The sequence below is a fragment of the Cyprinodon variegatus genome, unplaced genomic scaffold (assembly GCF_000732505.1).
Source record: "Cyprinodon variegatus isolate N-32 unplaced genomic scaffold, C_variegatus-1.0 Scaffold95, whole genome shotgun sequence".
Classification (NCBI taxonomy): Eukaryota; Metazoa; Chordata; class Actinopteri; order Cyprinodontiformes; family Cyprinodontidae; genus Cyprinodon; species Cyprinodon variegatus.
Genome location: NW_015150548.1, coordinates 329287 through 341980, shown reverse-complemented (window position 1 = coordinate 341980; position 12694 = coordinate 329287). Strand labels below are relative to the sequence as shown.

Here is a 12694-nt window from a genome sequence, read left to right as displayed (position 1 = left end):
CCATCTGCCGAGGCCGACTGGGGTTCAAGGAGACAGAAGCAGAGATACAAAAAGCAGCTGTAAAAGGCGGCCCCGTCCAGGAAACAACCAGCCAGGCAGATCCATTTCAAATAAGGCTAACGAGATAAAAGATGTTATTAATTAATGTTTAAACACTTAATGACTCTTTCAAAAGTGTTCAAAACATATTCATGCTACAGAATTTTGTTTATAAATGCTTTTTTTTGCCTATAGTTGAACAGATTAGAGTCAGTGTTTGTTATTTTTGTCTACTGCTCACCGTAAATGAATGCATATAAACACTTAAGAATGAGTTCTACTGTAAAGAGTTTACCTGTTAGTCAATTACATATCTATAAACTATTTTTCAGCCACCTCTAATGGCTGCCTCATTTCAAAGGGTCCATCAGAAATGGACCCTTCAATACACTAGTTCCCCAAATCATATTTGTAAATCAACCAAAGGCTGACGGAGAACCAAGGAATGGAAAGTCGTTGGCCTAGTCAAAGTCTGGACTTTGATCTTATTCATATGCTGTGAGTCTACTTGACAAAGGCTGTTAGAGAGGGAAGAAGGGGGTAATTTTCCTCAATTCTATTGAGTGATTTTTTTTTATTGATCACATTCTCCTCACTTCAAGACAAATAAAAACAAATGCTCTTCATATGTAAAAATGCTGCTGATAACATTCAGACCAATAGAAATCCATGTTTGCTCCTCATTCCAGCGTAAATAAAGGGAATGTGATCTGTAGAAGGCAATTTGAAAAGAATGCCTTTCCTAAGACTCTATCTAAAAAAAGAGGAATCTATCAATAAAAGTTGTAAATACAAGTTTTGTATAAAAAAAAAAAGGCATTTAATATTTATATAAAAAATGATTTTAAACCATAGAAAACAGCCAAGTTACTCTCTAAACCTTTATTGATTTTTCTTTTCAGATTTCTAATTTTAAAAAGAAATTTCCATTTACACAACATGTTTTTACTTACAAAACCTCTTTAATGAAATTCAGATTTCAGAAACTGGTAGATAACTGCTAGTCCAGTTGCATTTCCCTGAGGTAAGAGGGTAGCACTAGCTGTCTGTCAGCATCCTAAAATTTTTCTCTATATTTCACTTTTGTTGACATATATTATCATCGATTGAACAAGAAAACTTGAAGTTTAAAGCAACAAATTATTTTTCCTTTCCACAAAGCTAAGAAATGTGAATTGCCATCAGTTTTGATGTCAGAACAGAATATTTTATAGTTCTCCTAATCTTTTCCATGAATGGAAGCACCAAAAATGTAGCATTTTGTTCTGCCTTAATTTGAATCTTTCACTGCGATTGCTGCTGAATAATGCATTGTGCTTTCTGTATCTTGTTTCAGAGAACTGGGCACTCCACACGGACATTTGGCAGATTCACCCATGGTGTGTTGTCAGTATGAGTTATCCTACTGTGCCATGTAAAAGTTTCTTTTCTTTTCTTTTTCTGTTCTACTGGAAAAACTGCGACAGTCTTTTGTTCCTTAACTCTGTTTAGCTTTCAACGACATGTTTTAGGAGGATATTTACTCCAGGGATTATTGTACTAAAGATTATAAAATCATTTTTGATATCATTTATTTGTATGTTTTGCTGTTTAACTGCACTCAAGTGGGTTTTGTTGTTGTACATCCACCCCCACAAAGTGATATTTTTGTATTGCACTGCTGACTCTATGCAAGAAAGAAAAAAAAAACAATCCTCAAGTGGAAAACATCTTTTCTAATTTATGCCATAATGTTTTGTGATACATATGAAAACTAAAGCTATAAATCAATCGTATTATAAAATAAACTCCTGTTGTTCCTTGTGTTTACATCTCTGGGGTAGTTTGGTGTTTATATACAGAGGGGGGGGATCTACATACGCAGATCTAGTGGATGTTCATGTCACACCGGTTTGTTCTCATCTAATCAGGATCTTGACTTGATGAGAGGCCAAATGAGGTGCAACCTGTTCTGTGGTTGTCGTCGTCCCCCTCCTCTCTCTAACCAGTAAACATATCTGTCAGCCACCCAGCTGTTTGGCTGGTGATTTTTTAGACTCTAATGGGTACGAAGAGGATTGGTCGTGTGGGTGAGAGAGATGCTGGTTTCCATAGTAACGGTGCTCTCCCGTCTGCCCTCTCTTGCTGCCACTATGGAAGCGAAGTTTTCCGCTCCTGCCGAAAGCAAAGCTATGGTAAACCCTCCGTCTTTGATTAGTTTGTTGCCGCCCTCCTTCCGTCCTCCTTTCTTCTCCCCAACATCCATCCATGATGCCATTTTCATCCTGTTTTTTTTAGCATTTGTATTTTTTTGACTATAGGCATGGCCTGGTTTGTGAAAAAAGGTGCAAAACTGGGCAAAAATCTGTTTTTCTTATTGAAATTAGCCAAAACGAGGAACTGTACAATATAAGACAGAGTCCTTAATGTTTTAGATTTCTCTCTGATCCCATCATCAAAGCCTTAAGAGGCCTGTTTATACTTGTTTGTTTAAGATAGGTAAGAGGATGTAGGGAAACACCTTAAGCATGCAGGACAGTGGGTATGGAGCTAAATTAGGGCAATTATTACATTTTTTTTAATTTTCATTTAAATTGAACAAAACAATTACCGTAAAGGGCTGCCCGGTTGCGCAGTTTGTAGCGCTGCTGCCTTGCAGCATGGTTTTGGATTCGATTCCCGCCCCGGGGGTCTTTCTGCATGGAGTTTGCATGTTCACCCCATGCATGCGTGGGTTCTCTCCTGGTAATACAGCTTCCTCCCACAGTCCAAAAACATGACTGTTATTTTTATCAGCTTCTCTAAATTGTCCTTAGGTGTGAGTGCGTGTTTGTGCATGGCTGTATGTGTTTGTGTTGCCCTGCAAAAGACTGGGGACCTGTCCAGGATGTGTACCCCGCCTCTCGACTATAGACTGCTGGATATAGGTACCGGCCCCACCGCCACCCTGACGGAATAAATATTATATATATTTTATATATATATATATATATATTATAGACATGGGGTGTGGATTAAGGAATGACATTTTAGGTGCTCGGACTAAATATTTTAAGCTATTTTATTCACGTTGGGAATAAAAGAATCATAAATACTCTATATTATTTTAAAAAACAGTAGATATCTAAATGGAGCCTTAAGGTCATTAACTAACAATAAAATAATTGATAAATACATACTGTTTCATTGAGTATGTATTCCTATCTGATCTTCTTCTTCCTGAAAATGATCACAAAGGAGTTAATGTTTGCTTCTTTTGTACACTTCATACCAGATTTATTTGCTTGAGCGGCCAGCTAGCCTGATTGTACTAACATGCTAGTTTCTGAAATTTGTTGCTAACATTTGTTTNCTTTAACAGTCAAAACTATTTATTCCCTACACAAAACATTTTGAAAACAATATTTTTAATTTCTAAAGCTCAAAAAACATTAAAAAAAAATTACCGGACCGCAAAAAACCGCCAACAGAACGAGCGGTAGTTCACACATAACTAGACCGAGAGAAGTGCACTACAGACGGGGTAAATTTAGCCCTGGCTGTGGTTACGCTCGGAGGTCTGCTGGTCACTCTGGTCCGCTCAACGTCGGACTTTATTTTTTAATTTCGCACTAACTCTGTAAACAGACCACACAGGGAGGCTTCAATGTATAATGTTATCGCCTCAAACGATTTCAAAACGTACTTTTGAAGAACAAGAGCAGCAGAAAAGGGAATGTTTAACTTAACACTGTGAGCGCTGTCTTGAATCAAGCTGCGGCCGCGGGGCATTCTGGGGAAGCGGTCAGTCTGAAGAACGCACAAGTCTGCTCTGATGCATGCTCGATTAAGAGGGCAGGGTGAGAACAACATCCGGGGATTTGGTGCGTTCTCGATCTGGCGTTCTCAAGAATTGGAACGGTACTCGGGCTGAGACTGATGACGTGTCACGAGTACACGAGCACACGAGAACGCTCAAGAACGCATATTGAGAAACGCCCAGTATTATGCTAGCATATTCTATTGTGCTAAAATTTCATTTGCAAACCAGTTACATTTAGGTTTTTTATTTTTATTGAAACCTTCCAGCAGAGAATTTTGTCTGTTTTGCAGTTCAAATTGTTTTTATGTAGCTTATTTAACCCATTAGCCTACCAGCTGAGCAAAAATGTATTGAACAGACGACAAGATTAACGTCCGAACAATGTCCACATTTGGTTGAAAAGTTGAAGGTAAAAAATTGGGTTTTCAACGTCTTTTTTCAACATGTATTACTGGACTAAAGTGGGACAAAATCAGACCTACCAAACAAATTTTCAGCAACTATTTCTGGTTCTGGAATAAATTATATGACGAACCAGATTTAGCTTCAAAACCAACGTCTAAGTGACGTCTGGTGTTTGGGGGGTACTTCTTCATATGAACCCTGCCTTTTGTTGTTGTTTGTAAAGACACATGTGCTATACTACCAAAAAAAAAGACTACATGTTTTAGGTTTCGTTTTTTTGGGGGGTTGTTTTCACTTGGCATACTGCTCAATAACAACTTGCACTAAATAGATGGGGGACGTGTTGTGGCACTATAGACCAAATCTGATGTGGAATACCCTCCATTATAGCTGGTGTTTCATTAAAGAAGTTTAATAATGTTAAGTGGAGAAATCCCAGTGATTTTTATACGGTTTTGACATAAATCAACTATTGCTGACTCTTGTCTGCCATTGTGTTTGTATACTTTCTGTTTTTGTTCTGTCATCACTTCACTTTATAAATCTTGAAGTTTAAAGGGTTGAGATTTTGTTCCCCCATTTTTCTTTGTACCAACTGCATGTTATTTCTGTGCATTTATTAAAATGTATACTTAAAAGCTGTTATATTTATAGTTCAAATTTAAAGGAAAAAAAGGAAAGATTCTCAGCTTAATTTTTTATTTTTATCCTATCTTGAATTATTATTTTTGAACAGTTTTTTTCCTCACATCATTTCAGACTCTGAGACAACCGAAGATGAGACCAACGAGCCTCAGATGGAACCCAAAGAAGGGCCTGGGAGGCACCCGGACAAAGCCGGACGGAAAGGACCTTCAGGTATTCTGCCGTTTTATCTTTTTTCTAGCTTGCTTATGTGAATATTTTATGGCTTGCAAATGTTGTTCCGGAAGTGGCGCTTCTCCAAATAGAACATCCCTGGAAACATTTTTTAACTGAAGATTTACTGTCCCGCTGGAGCAGCAGCCAGAAACACGCTCGCTTATGGCTGAGTGTGGATGGATGGATTTAATGCAGGTTGTTACTGACGTCTGTTGGATGAAATCCGATATGTATTCATCCCTCATGGTGTGATGCGATGGTGTGGCACACTGCCCTAGTTTCCAACAGGGAGTAACTACTGTGTATCCATTTGTTCCCTATGTCAGAAATATAGGGTAATAATACAGAAAAACAACTAAAAATATAGGTCTTTATCAAAGAGTCTCATTGGTATGCCGTAAATTTTGTTCCATTATTGTTGCAAGCCAAGAACATTAATCAAATAAGGTTTTCAGAGTAACCTCACTCTTTCCTTAGATTCATTATTTTTCTAACTTAATTTTTTCAATTTTTTTTTTTACAATTTTTATTTTGTTCTATTTTTTTGTTTAAATAACTTTCATTTTTTTCTGATTTCATATATTTTTTTTAATTTTCTTTCATTTTTATGTTTATATAAAAAATTCCACTTTTTTTTTTCAGATTGAGTTTAACTGATTGCATTATTTTGAAACTGTGTTTTTCCAGATCATGTTCTCTTTACTTCTGGGGGCGGGCTTTCCTGTGAGGATTGGAGACGCATTTTATTTGTCAAAAATTAATGTTTTTATTAGGCTAAAAGTGAATAGAATGTGATTAGTGAAACTCAATTACAAGTATGCAAGTATGCAATTCGTAAAACTCAATCTGAAGAAGAGAAATTTGAAAAATAAGATTATAAAATATGTATTCTGTTAAAAAAAAACAACCCATGAAAAATAGAACAAATATTTTTATAGAAAATCTAATAAAGCAGTAAAGATATGTCAAGTTTTTCAAAGTTTTATTGCTGCATTGCATTTTCTTTTTAGTACTATTTAAAAAGCAATTTGCAACATGATGAAACATAATTCACTCCATACAAGCCCAATGTAAAGGTCTGTTTCAAATAAAGTGTATCCGAATTGCAACAGACTCACAATCAATTTCTAACCAGGAAATTGAATAGACTGAAAGTATTGACAGACTTAATATATTTCCCCTCTTCCCTGTTTGGTCCTTCTTTAATTTTATGACTCCAACCAACGGAAGACAAGCTGAAGAGGATCACATTTAGTGGAGAATATAGGGACTCATTTTTCTTAGTTTTATTTTAAACTAAACCTTTCAAAGCAATTTAATGAGAAAATGGGAAGTTGACGTATAGTGCGCTCTGATGGTCTTGCCGAGTCAGCATCCCTTCACTCAACCAGTCAAACAGCCTGACATTTTATATCCTTGACCCCCCCACTGCTGTTTCAGGGGCTCCTTCGTTAAGCTAAGATGCTGACAGCTCTTTATTTTCTGCTGCTATCACATCTCTGTCTCTGTTGCTCATCACTAAAATGCCAATCGTTAGTTGATTTATGATGAGGGAGGCCTGCTTTACATGGCACTCAGTCCAGCCTTTTTCGGCTTCAGTTGTATTTCCTGTTGATTTTAAAAGCAATCAATTGACTGTTTATCTGTCCAGGCTTTATTAGCATGTAACCACAATCCACAAGCTTGCTTCTGTGTTGGCGTCTGCTTCAGGATTCATTTAAAAAATCTGGATCTCTAGAGTGCTGCACCTCACAGCATACAGTATAATATAAGATATAATAATTTAATAATGCTTTTATTAGACATAACACATATTTTTTTTACTATTTTAATATAGATGCACAGGCAGCTTAAAACACATTTAAGTAAGAAAACAGTTTTTATTTCTATAGTGCTTTTGAGACACAGAGTCGCAAAATGCTTCACAGCAATCAAAACAAACAATGTCAATTAAAACAAGAGCAAATAGGTTTAAGGGGCTTTTTAAACAAATTTTCTGAGTCCAGAGAGCGCTACTCCAATTAACCATAATTGAAAATTATTATTACCAACTACTTAAAGAACCTTTAAGCCAATCATGCAATTATTTCAAAGTCAAGGATTTAAAGGAACAGTGACGCTAGTTTTAAAGGCAAGAGGCAGAGAGAGAGAATAGAAGGGATCTGAGGACAAAACCCTGAGGTACACCACTCTAGCTGGGCTCCAAAATATATATATATATATATATATATAGAGGCAGAAACTTGACTGTGAAAGACAAACCTTTGGTAAACAAGCAAATTTAACAAAAAATATAAAATTGTTAAAAACAAAAAAGTGTTTTTAAATGACAATAAAAAACAAAAGCATGTTTTTAATGAAAGTTAAAAAAATGTTATGTAAATTAAAAACACAAACGACAAAAAAAATTCTTGAAAAATAACTTTTTACTCTATAGATTGGGATATAAAGTGTTCATTATATTCAGGTTTTATGATTAGTAATACCTCCACTTTTATGTTTTGTATTATTCGAGTAAGTATAAATTGAGCAATAACTACACTATAGATCATTGTAGTGCCACCAAACGTGTAGCAAACAGACAATCCCATCTGGATCATACTACTACTCTTACTTTGGGCATTTTTGTGATTTTTTTTCATTATTATAAGCATATAATCACCAATAGCTACACTATAGATCATTGTAGTGCCACCAAACGTGCAGGACACATAGATAATCTCATTGGAATCTGGATATTTTTTGCGATTTTTCCATATATTTTATATTTATTTATCAGCATAAAATCGCTCATATGATCGAATATAATGGATCTGACATCTACCTGATTTAAATGAATTTCATTAACCTCAGAGTTTATTATCCATTCAAAGCTCTTAAATTTTTTCTTTTCCTTTTCCCATCCAGGTTTAAGCACTTCAGGCAGTAAAAACCTCATAAACTCTTTTTCATACTGAGCTCTAAAAGATTCTTCCCCTACTGACTGTAATTGATGGCTGATCATGATTGGTTGGTACTTCATTAAACTAAGCATCTAACTGTGTCTGATTGTGTCCGGAGTTGTGGTTGCAGGGCCGTGGACATGAGGCAGTCATGAGGTAGAAACTCAATACCAGTACATTTATTAAATTGGTTAAATAACTAACCAAAGTTGTTGTTGGTTTCCAGTTTCTTAACCCACATGCAGAACGACAAGAGAACAGCTAATCCCTATTGTCCACCACATTGGATCAGTCCATTTGCTGCATATATTCAGAAAGGTCCAAACAACCAGCAGCAAACCATTTGAAAACAAGCAATTCAAAGAGCAGTGTTTCCAACTTAGAGCTTTTGTCGCTATATTTAGCAGCTTTTCAGACCCCTCTAGCACTTTTTTAAAAAACAAAACGCATAGCGCCAAATCTAGTGACTTTTTTCTGCTAATTGAGACTTTGGCGACAATATATAAAAGCAGCGAACTCTGCTCTCCAGAGCAAGTAGATTGGTAACCCCGCCTCCTGCTCTCCTCTATCTTGTCTGCTGTCATGATTCATACAGCTATTATTTCATCCAAATGATAAATGGAGAACAGATACGTAAACAGATTATGGCTTTTATACAGTGAAAAGGAAGACTGTTATTTACTTTTTCCGTTGCTTAGTGATTGGGAAAAAATCTTCCATTCCTTTTGAGACCGCAAGAAAATCAGCTCAGTACAAATGTCTGTATATTTCTTTATCTGTATAATGGGACCGTTTTATTTGTATCTTCTAAATTCAGAGGGCCCCATGCCTGTCTTTGTATAGGGCCCCATGCCTGTCTTTGTGTAGGGCCCCAAATTTCCTAAATCCCCCCTGATCTCGAGGATGATTAGGGCATGGGTAACGCCCCTCCAGGTGCAGCGCCATCCACTGGATGAAGGTGAAAGCAGCAGGGAAACAAGAAAAAACCCACAATTAGAAACCAACCCAGTTCCCAACACAATCTTTGAAATAAAGTAAAAATCAATGGTAACACTTAGAAACGACATGTTTCTAGACTAGATTTTGATTTTTAATTAATGATATCCCTGTAAAGAAATAGATAATTGGTAAAAATGGTTTTCAGGACTAAAGTTCTGGCTTAGAGATCCCTGCAGTTCAAGCTGAGTACTGCTAATAACATAATGGAGAAATATTTGTTATTTTTATTACTTAGGTTTAGATAAAATATTTCCTCAGAATTGAGTCAAAACTCGCAACCAAGTGTCGCTGTGTATACAAATCTGATATGGAGTAGATGTGAGGATCTTTGTCACCCTGCAATTTCAAAATGTTACCTTTTGGGTGATGATAGTACACATAAAAGCCCGTAATGTTACGTAGAAATATTAGAAATATCAGGGGCTCATCTTCCCAAAGTCGGAGTTGTAGTATGATCCAGATCAGGTTATCTATGGCTGCTATGAGTTTGGTGGCACTACAATAATCTATAGTGTAGCTAATGGCGATTATATGCTTATAATATAAATGGAGAAATCACAAAAAATAGAGTTTTGCACATTTTTCCAAAGTAAGAGTTGTAATATGATCTAGATGAGATTATCTAAGTGTCCTACATGTTTGGTGGCACTACAGTGTAGTGTGATCCCAGCGCGGTGTGAGTGTTTTTAGGAAACTAGAGTTGTAGCTCACTGTCTGCTTTGCTGTGGTTGCGGAGAGATGACGGTTTTGTAGGAGAAATGATCGGCGAGTTATTGATCCAGAGAAGCCGAATCGGTGAATATCTGTCTAACTGTGCCAAAGCTTCTTACTTCTGTCCTGAGAGAGACTCTTTTATTGTTTCGGAAAACAACGTATGGCTGCTTGTCCTTGCTCAAGCTCAATCACAAGGACTTTTTTTAGCCCCGGGCAGCTCTTACTTTGGTGCTTTAGCCACAAATAAATAATCACATCTGATCTCGGAATAAGAACAAACGACCACAATCAAGCCTCTTTTTGTTTCTGTTCAAAGGCATTTTTGTGTTTTTTTTTACTGAAATTACAATTTTTCAAATTAAAATGTTCCATTTTTGACAATGAAAAAGAGAAACACTTTAAATTTCAAGTATTGTAAAACAAAAACCAAATCACCATTTGTTTTTGCTTTTTTAATTGCCGTTTCTGAAACAAAAATCCAATGACCAAGAGATGCACGGATTCTTAATAAAGAACATTTTAATAAAAAAATCTTTGAGACATTTGTAGTGAATCAGTGTCGAGGCTCGCTTTTCCTACAGATTTTAGCCTGATCCACCACTGTGACCTTTAACCTCTTGCTCTCTAACTTTACAGGTGAGGGAGGAAGGATGATGGACTATAACCCGGATGCTTCAGATCGTAGGGCCACTCTCCCTGGCACCTACGACCCCGTTGTGGAGCGAGAGCTCCGAGCTCTTGGTTCCCGCCCTCCAGGGCCACATTTAGACCCCACCAACCCAGCAAGGCAAGCCTTTGGCGGGGACCCCGCTGACGGGGCAGCCCCCGTCCGTCACCTTGGTGTGGAACCTCTAATCCGAGCCTCTCATGCTAACCTGGCGCGGCCCGTCCAAGGGTCAGAGGAAAGTGTCTCTGTCGGAAGCGACTACTATGGGAGCATGTTCAGCCTCTACAGAGGGAGAACATTTTCAATGCCCTTATAGCACATGGCTTGGCATTCCCAGGATTACAATAAAAGACTGGCCTGAAACCCCAGATTTAGACTTTGCACAATATCATATCCTCCATAGACCCATTTCTTCCTTTCATTTCCTTTATGTTCAATCATTCGACCCCCGATCACACTTTCCTTTGACTGCTTTGTGGTTTGATTTCAACTCATCTAAAAGTTTACATCTCTCTTTATATCGTTAATGTTTATTAAAGTCATTAGAGCAGTTATTTTCCACAAGATTTGTGCTATTTGACTCATTTCTAACAGAATAGGGCTTTTTAAAAACTGCATGCTTTCCTCTATTTCAGATTCTCTTTGTTGGTTTGCGGTGGCATGCATGGATTGCTGATATTAGCATGAATGTTATCACAAGTTATTTATCTTGAGACTCACAGGCTTGTTTTGGGCATGATTTTTTATGAGGTGATTCTCACTTTTTAAAAATCCTGGATTAATGTATTTTTGGACTTCATAAACATCTGGTGAATCATTTGTTTCTTTTTAAAATCTCATATGACTCTATTTTGACCACTGAACACAAACAAGAAATATGGAAATTAAGATGACTTCTCTTGTCCTACAAATCCACAAAACTGTAGTTGATCTCTAACTCCACAACTCCATCCCCCACCCCTAAAATCCTCACTCCTGTAGGAACAAATCTGCTGAGGATTCCTGGAGGCTCTCCTCTCATGTCCCTCCATCCTCTACCCTGGCAGCTTTCAGCAAAAAACTTGATAAAGACAAAACTGAAGACCCTCAAGCATCTAAGACTTCTGGTGATGTTATAATGACTCCGAAATTGCCCCGTGCTGGACCCAAGATCACTGACAAGGTGCGGGCCTTTGAGGAGTGGAGGAAAAGTTTGGATTTGCCAGGAGGGGCGGCGTGCCTGGACTCAGATGACAGTGGAAAGAAGACAGGGGGCCCCAGCAAGGAGGAGGGAAGGGTCTCACAGGGAGTAGCCCAAAAGAGAGCAGCATTCCAGCACCGAGCCTCCTCGCTGGAGGACAAGACAACCTATTCTCAGAGAGTTCAGAACAAGTTTGCAGAGGAGCTTCAGAGGATCAAGAAGCTCGTGGGGAAACCGAGCCTGAAGAAGGCATACTCCACCGAGCAGCTGTCGCAGAGGGAGAGGACACCCACCGGGAAGATAGAGCCCATTCCTCAGCATGTGGTTCGGAAGTTGGAGGCCAGTGAGCGAGCTCTGGAGGAGAAGAGAAAGACTGGCGGGAGAGAACGGGACAGAACATCCCAGGTTCCTCCTCAGCTCCCGGCCCAACCTTTAGGACACCAGAGTAAGAGCCCACACAGGGACGATGCGGCGCCAACAGCTAACCGCTCACCCCGGGAAAGCTTTGGGAAGAGCTTGGTCACCATGGAAACGGCACCAGATCAGCAGTTGCCAGGGCAACCACCGGCAACAGCAACCAGGAAAGGCATAAACAGGTTAGAGACTAGTTTACTCATTGATAATGTTTCATGTTTATAAAGTTCCCTGCGAAAGCTTTAAAGCACCATAAATTTTCTAGAATCATGTCATTTTGAAACCACAAAGTTATGTTATTGGGACTGTAAAGGACAAACACGATAAAGGACAATCTTTAACTTTATTTGAAGTACAATACATTATTTTAGAAATAAAAAAAAAGAATAGCCTACCATTGGCTCTGTTCGAATTCATGGACTGCGTCTTCCAAGGACTGGATCCTTCGAAGTCCTTGAAAATAAGGAGACCTTATTTTTCTCCTTATTTTGTCTGTGAATTCAAACAGGTCTACCCTTCGGTGGCTTTTACCGCGATACGCTCTGTCGCTTAGCAACCGTGATAGTTGACACACAAAGCAGGAAAAGAATAAATGCCGAACTTTTTAAAGCTGTTTCTATTTCACTTTTTTCTTTTTTTTCTTGCAAAGTGAACAAAGACTAGACTACAATCAAATCAAATGTAATGATAGA

At 38.0% G+C, this 12694-nt stretch overlaps 1 protein-coding gene across 8 annotated transcripts in view; it reads left to right on the top strand.

Moving 5' to 3' along the window:
• Positions 1 to 12694, top strand: part of speg (SPEG complex locus) — an 87994-nt gene that overhangs the window by 28222 nt on the left and 47078 nt on the right. For 3 of the 8 annotated variants that reach the window (XM_015373970.1, XM_015373975.1, XM_015373971.1), the window contains 3 exons: positions 4985 to 5083; positions 10378 to 10528; positions 11390 to 12184. In XM_015373970.1, coding sequence (XP_015229456.1) covers positions 4985 to 5083; positions 10378 to 10528; positions 11390 to 12184 — 1045 coding nt within the window. Of the gene's footprint in view, positions 1 to 1369; positions 1419 to 1949; positions 2214 to 4984; positions 5084 to 10377; positions 10529 to 11389; positions 12185 to 12694 lie in introns of those variants that run through there. The other 5 variants (XM_015373974.1, XM_015373978.1, XM_015373973.1 and 2 more) reach the window with 5 other exon arrangements.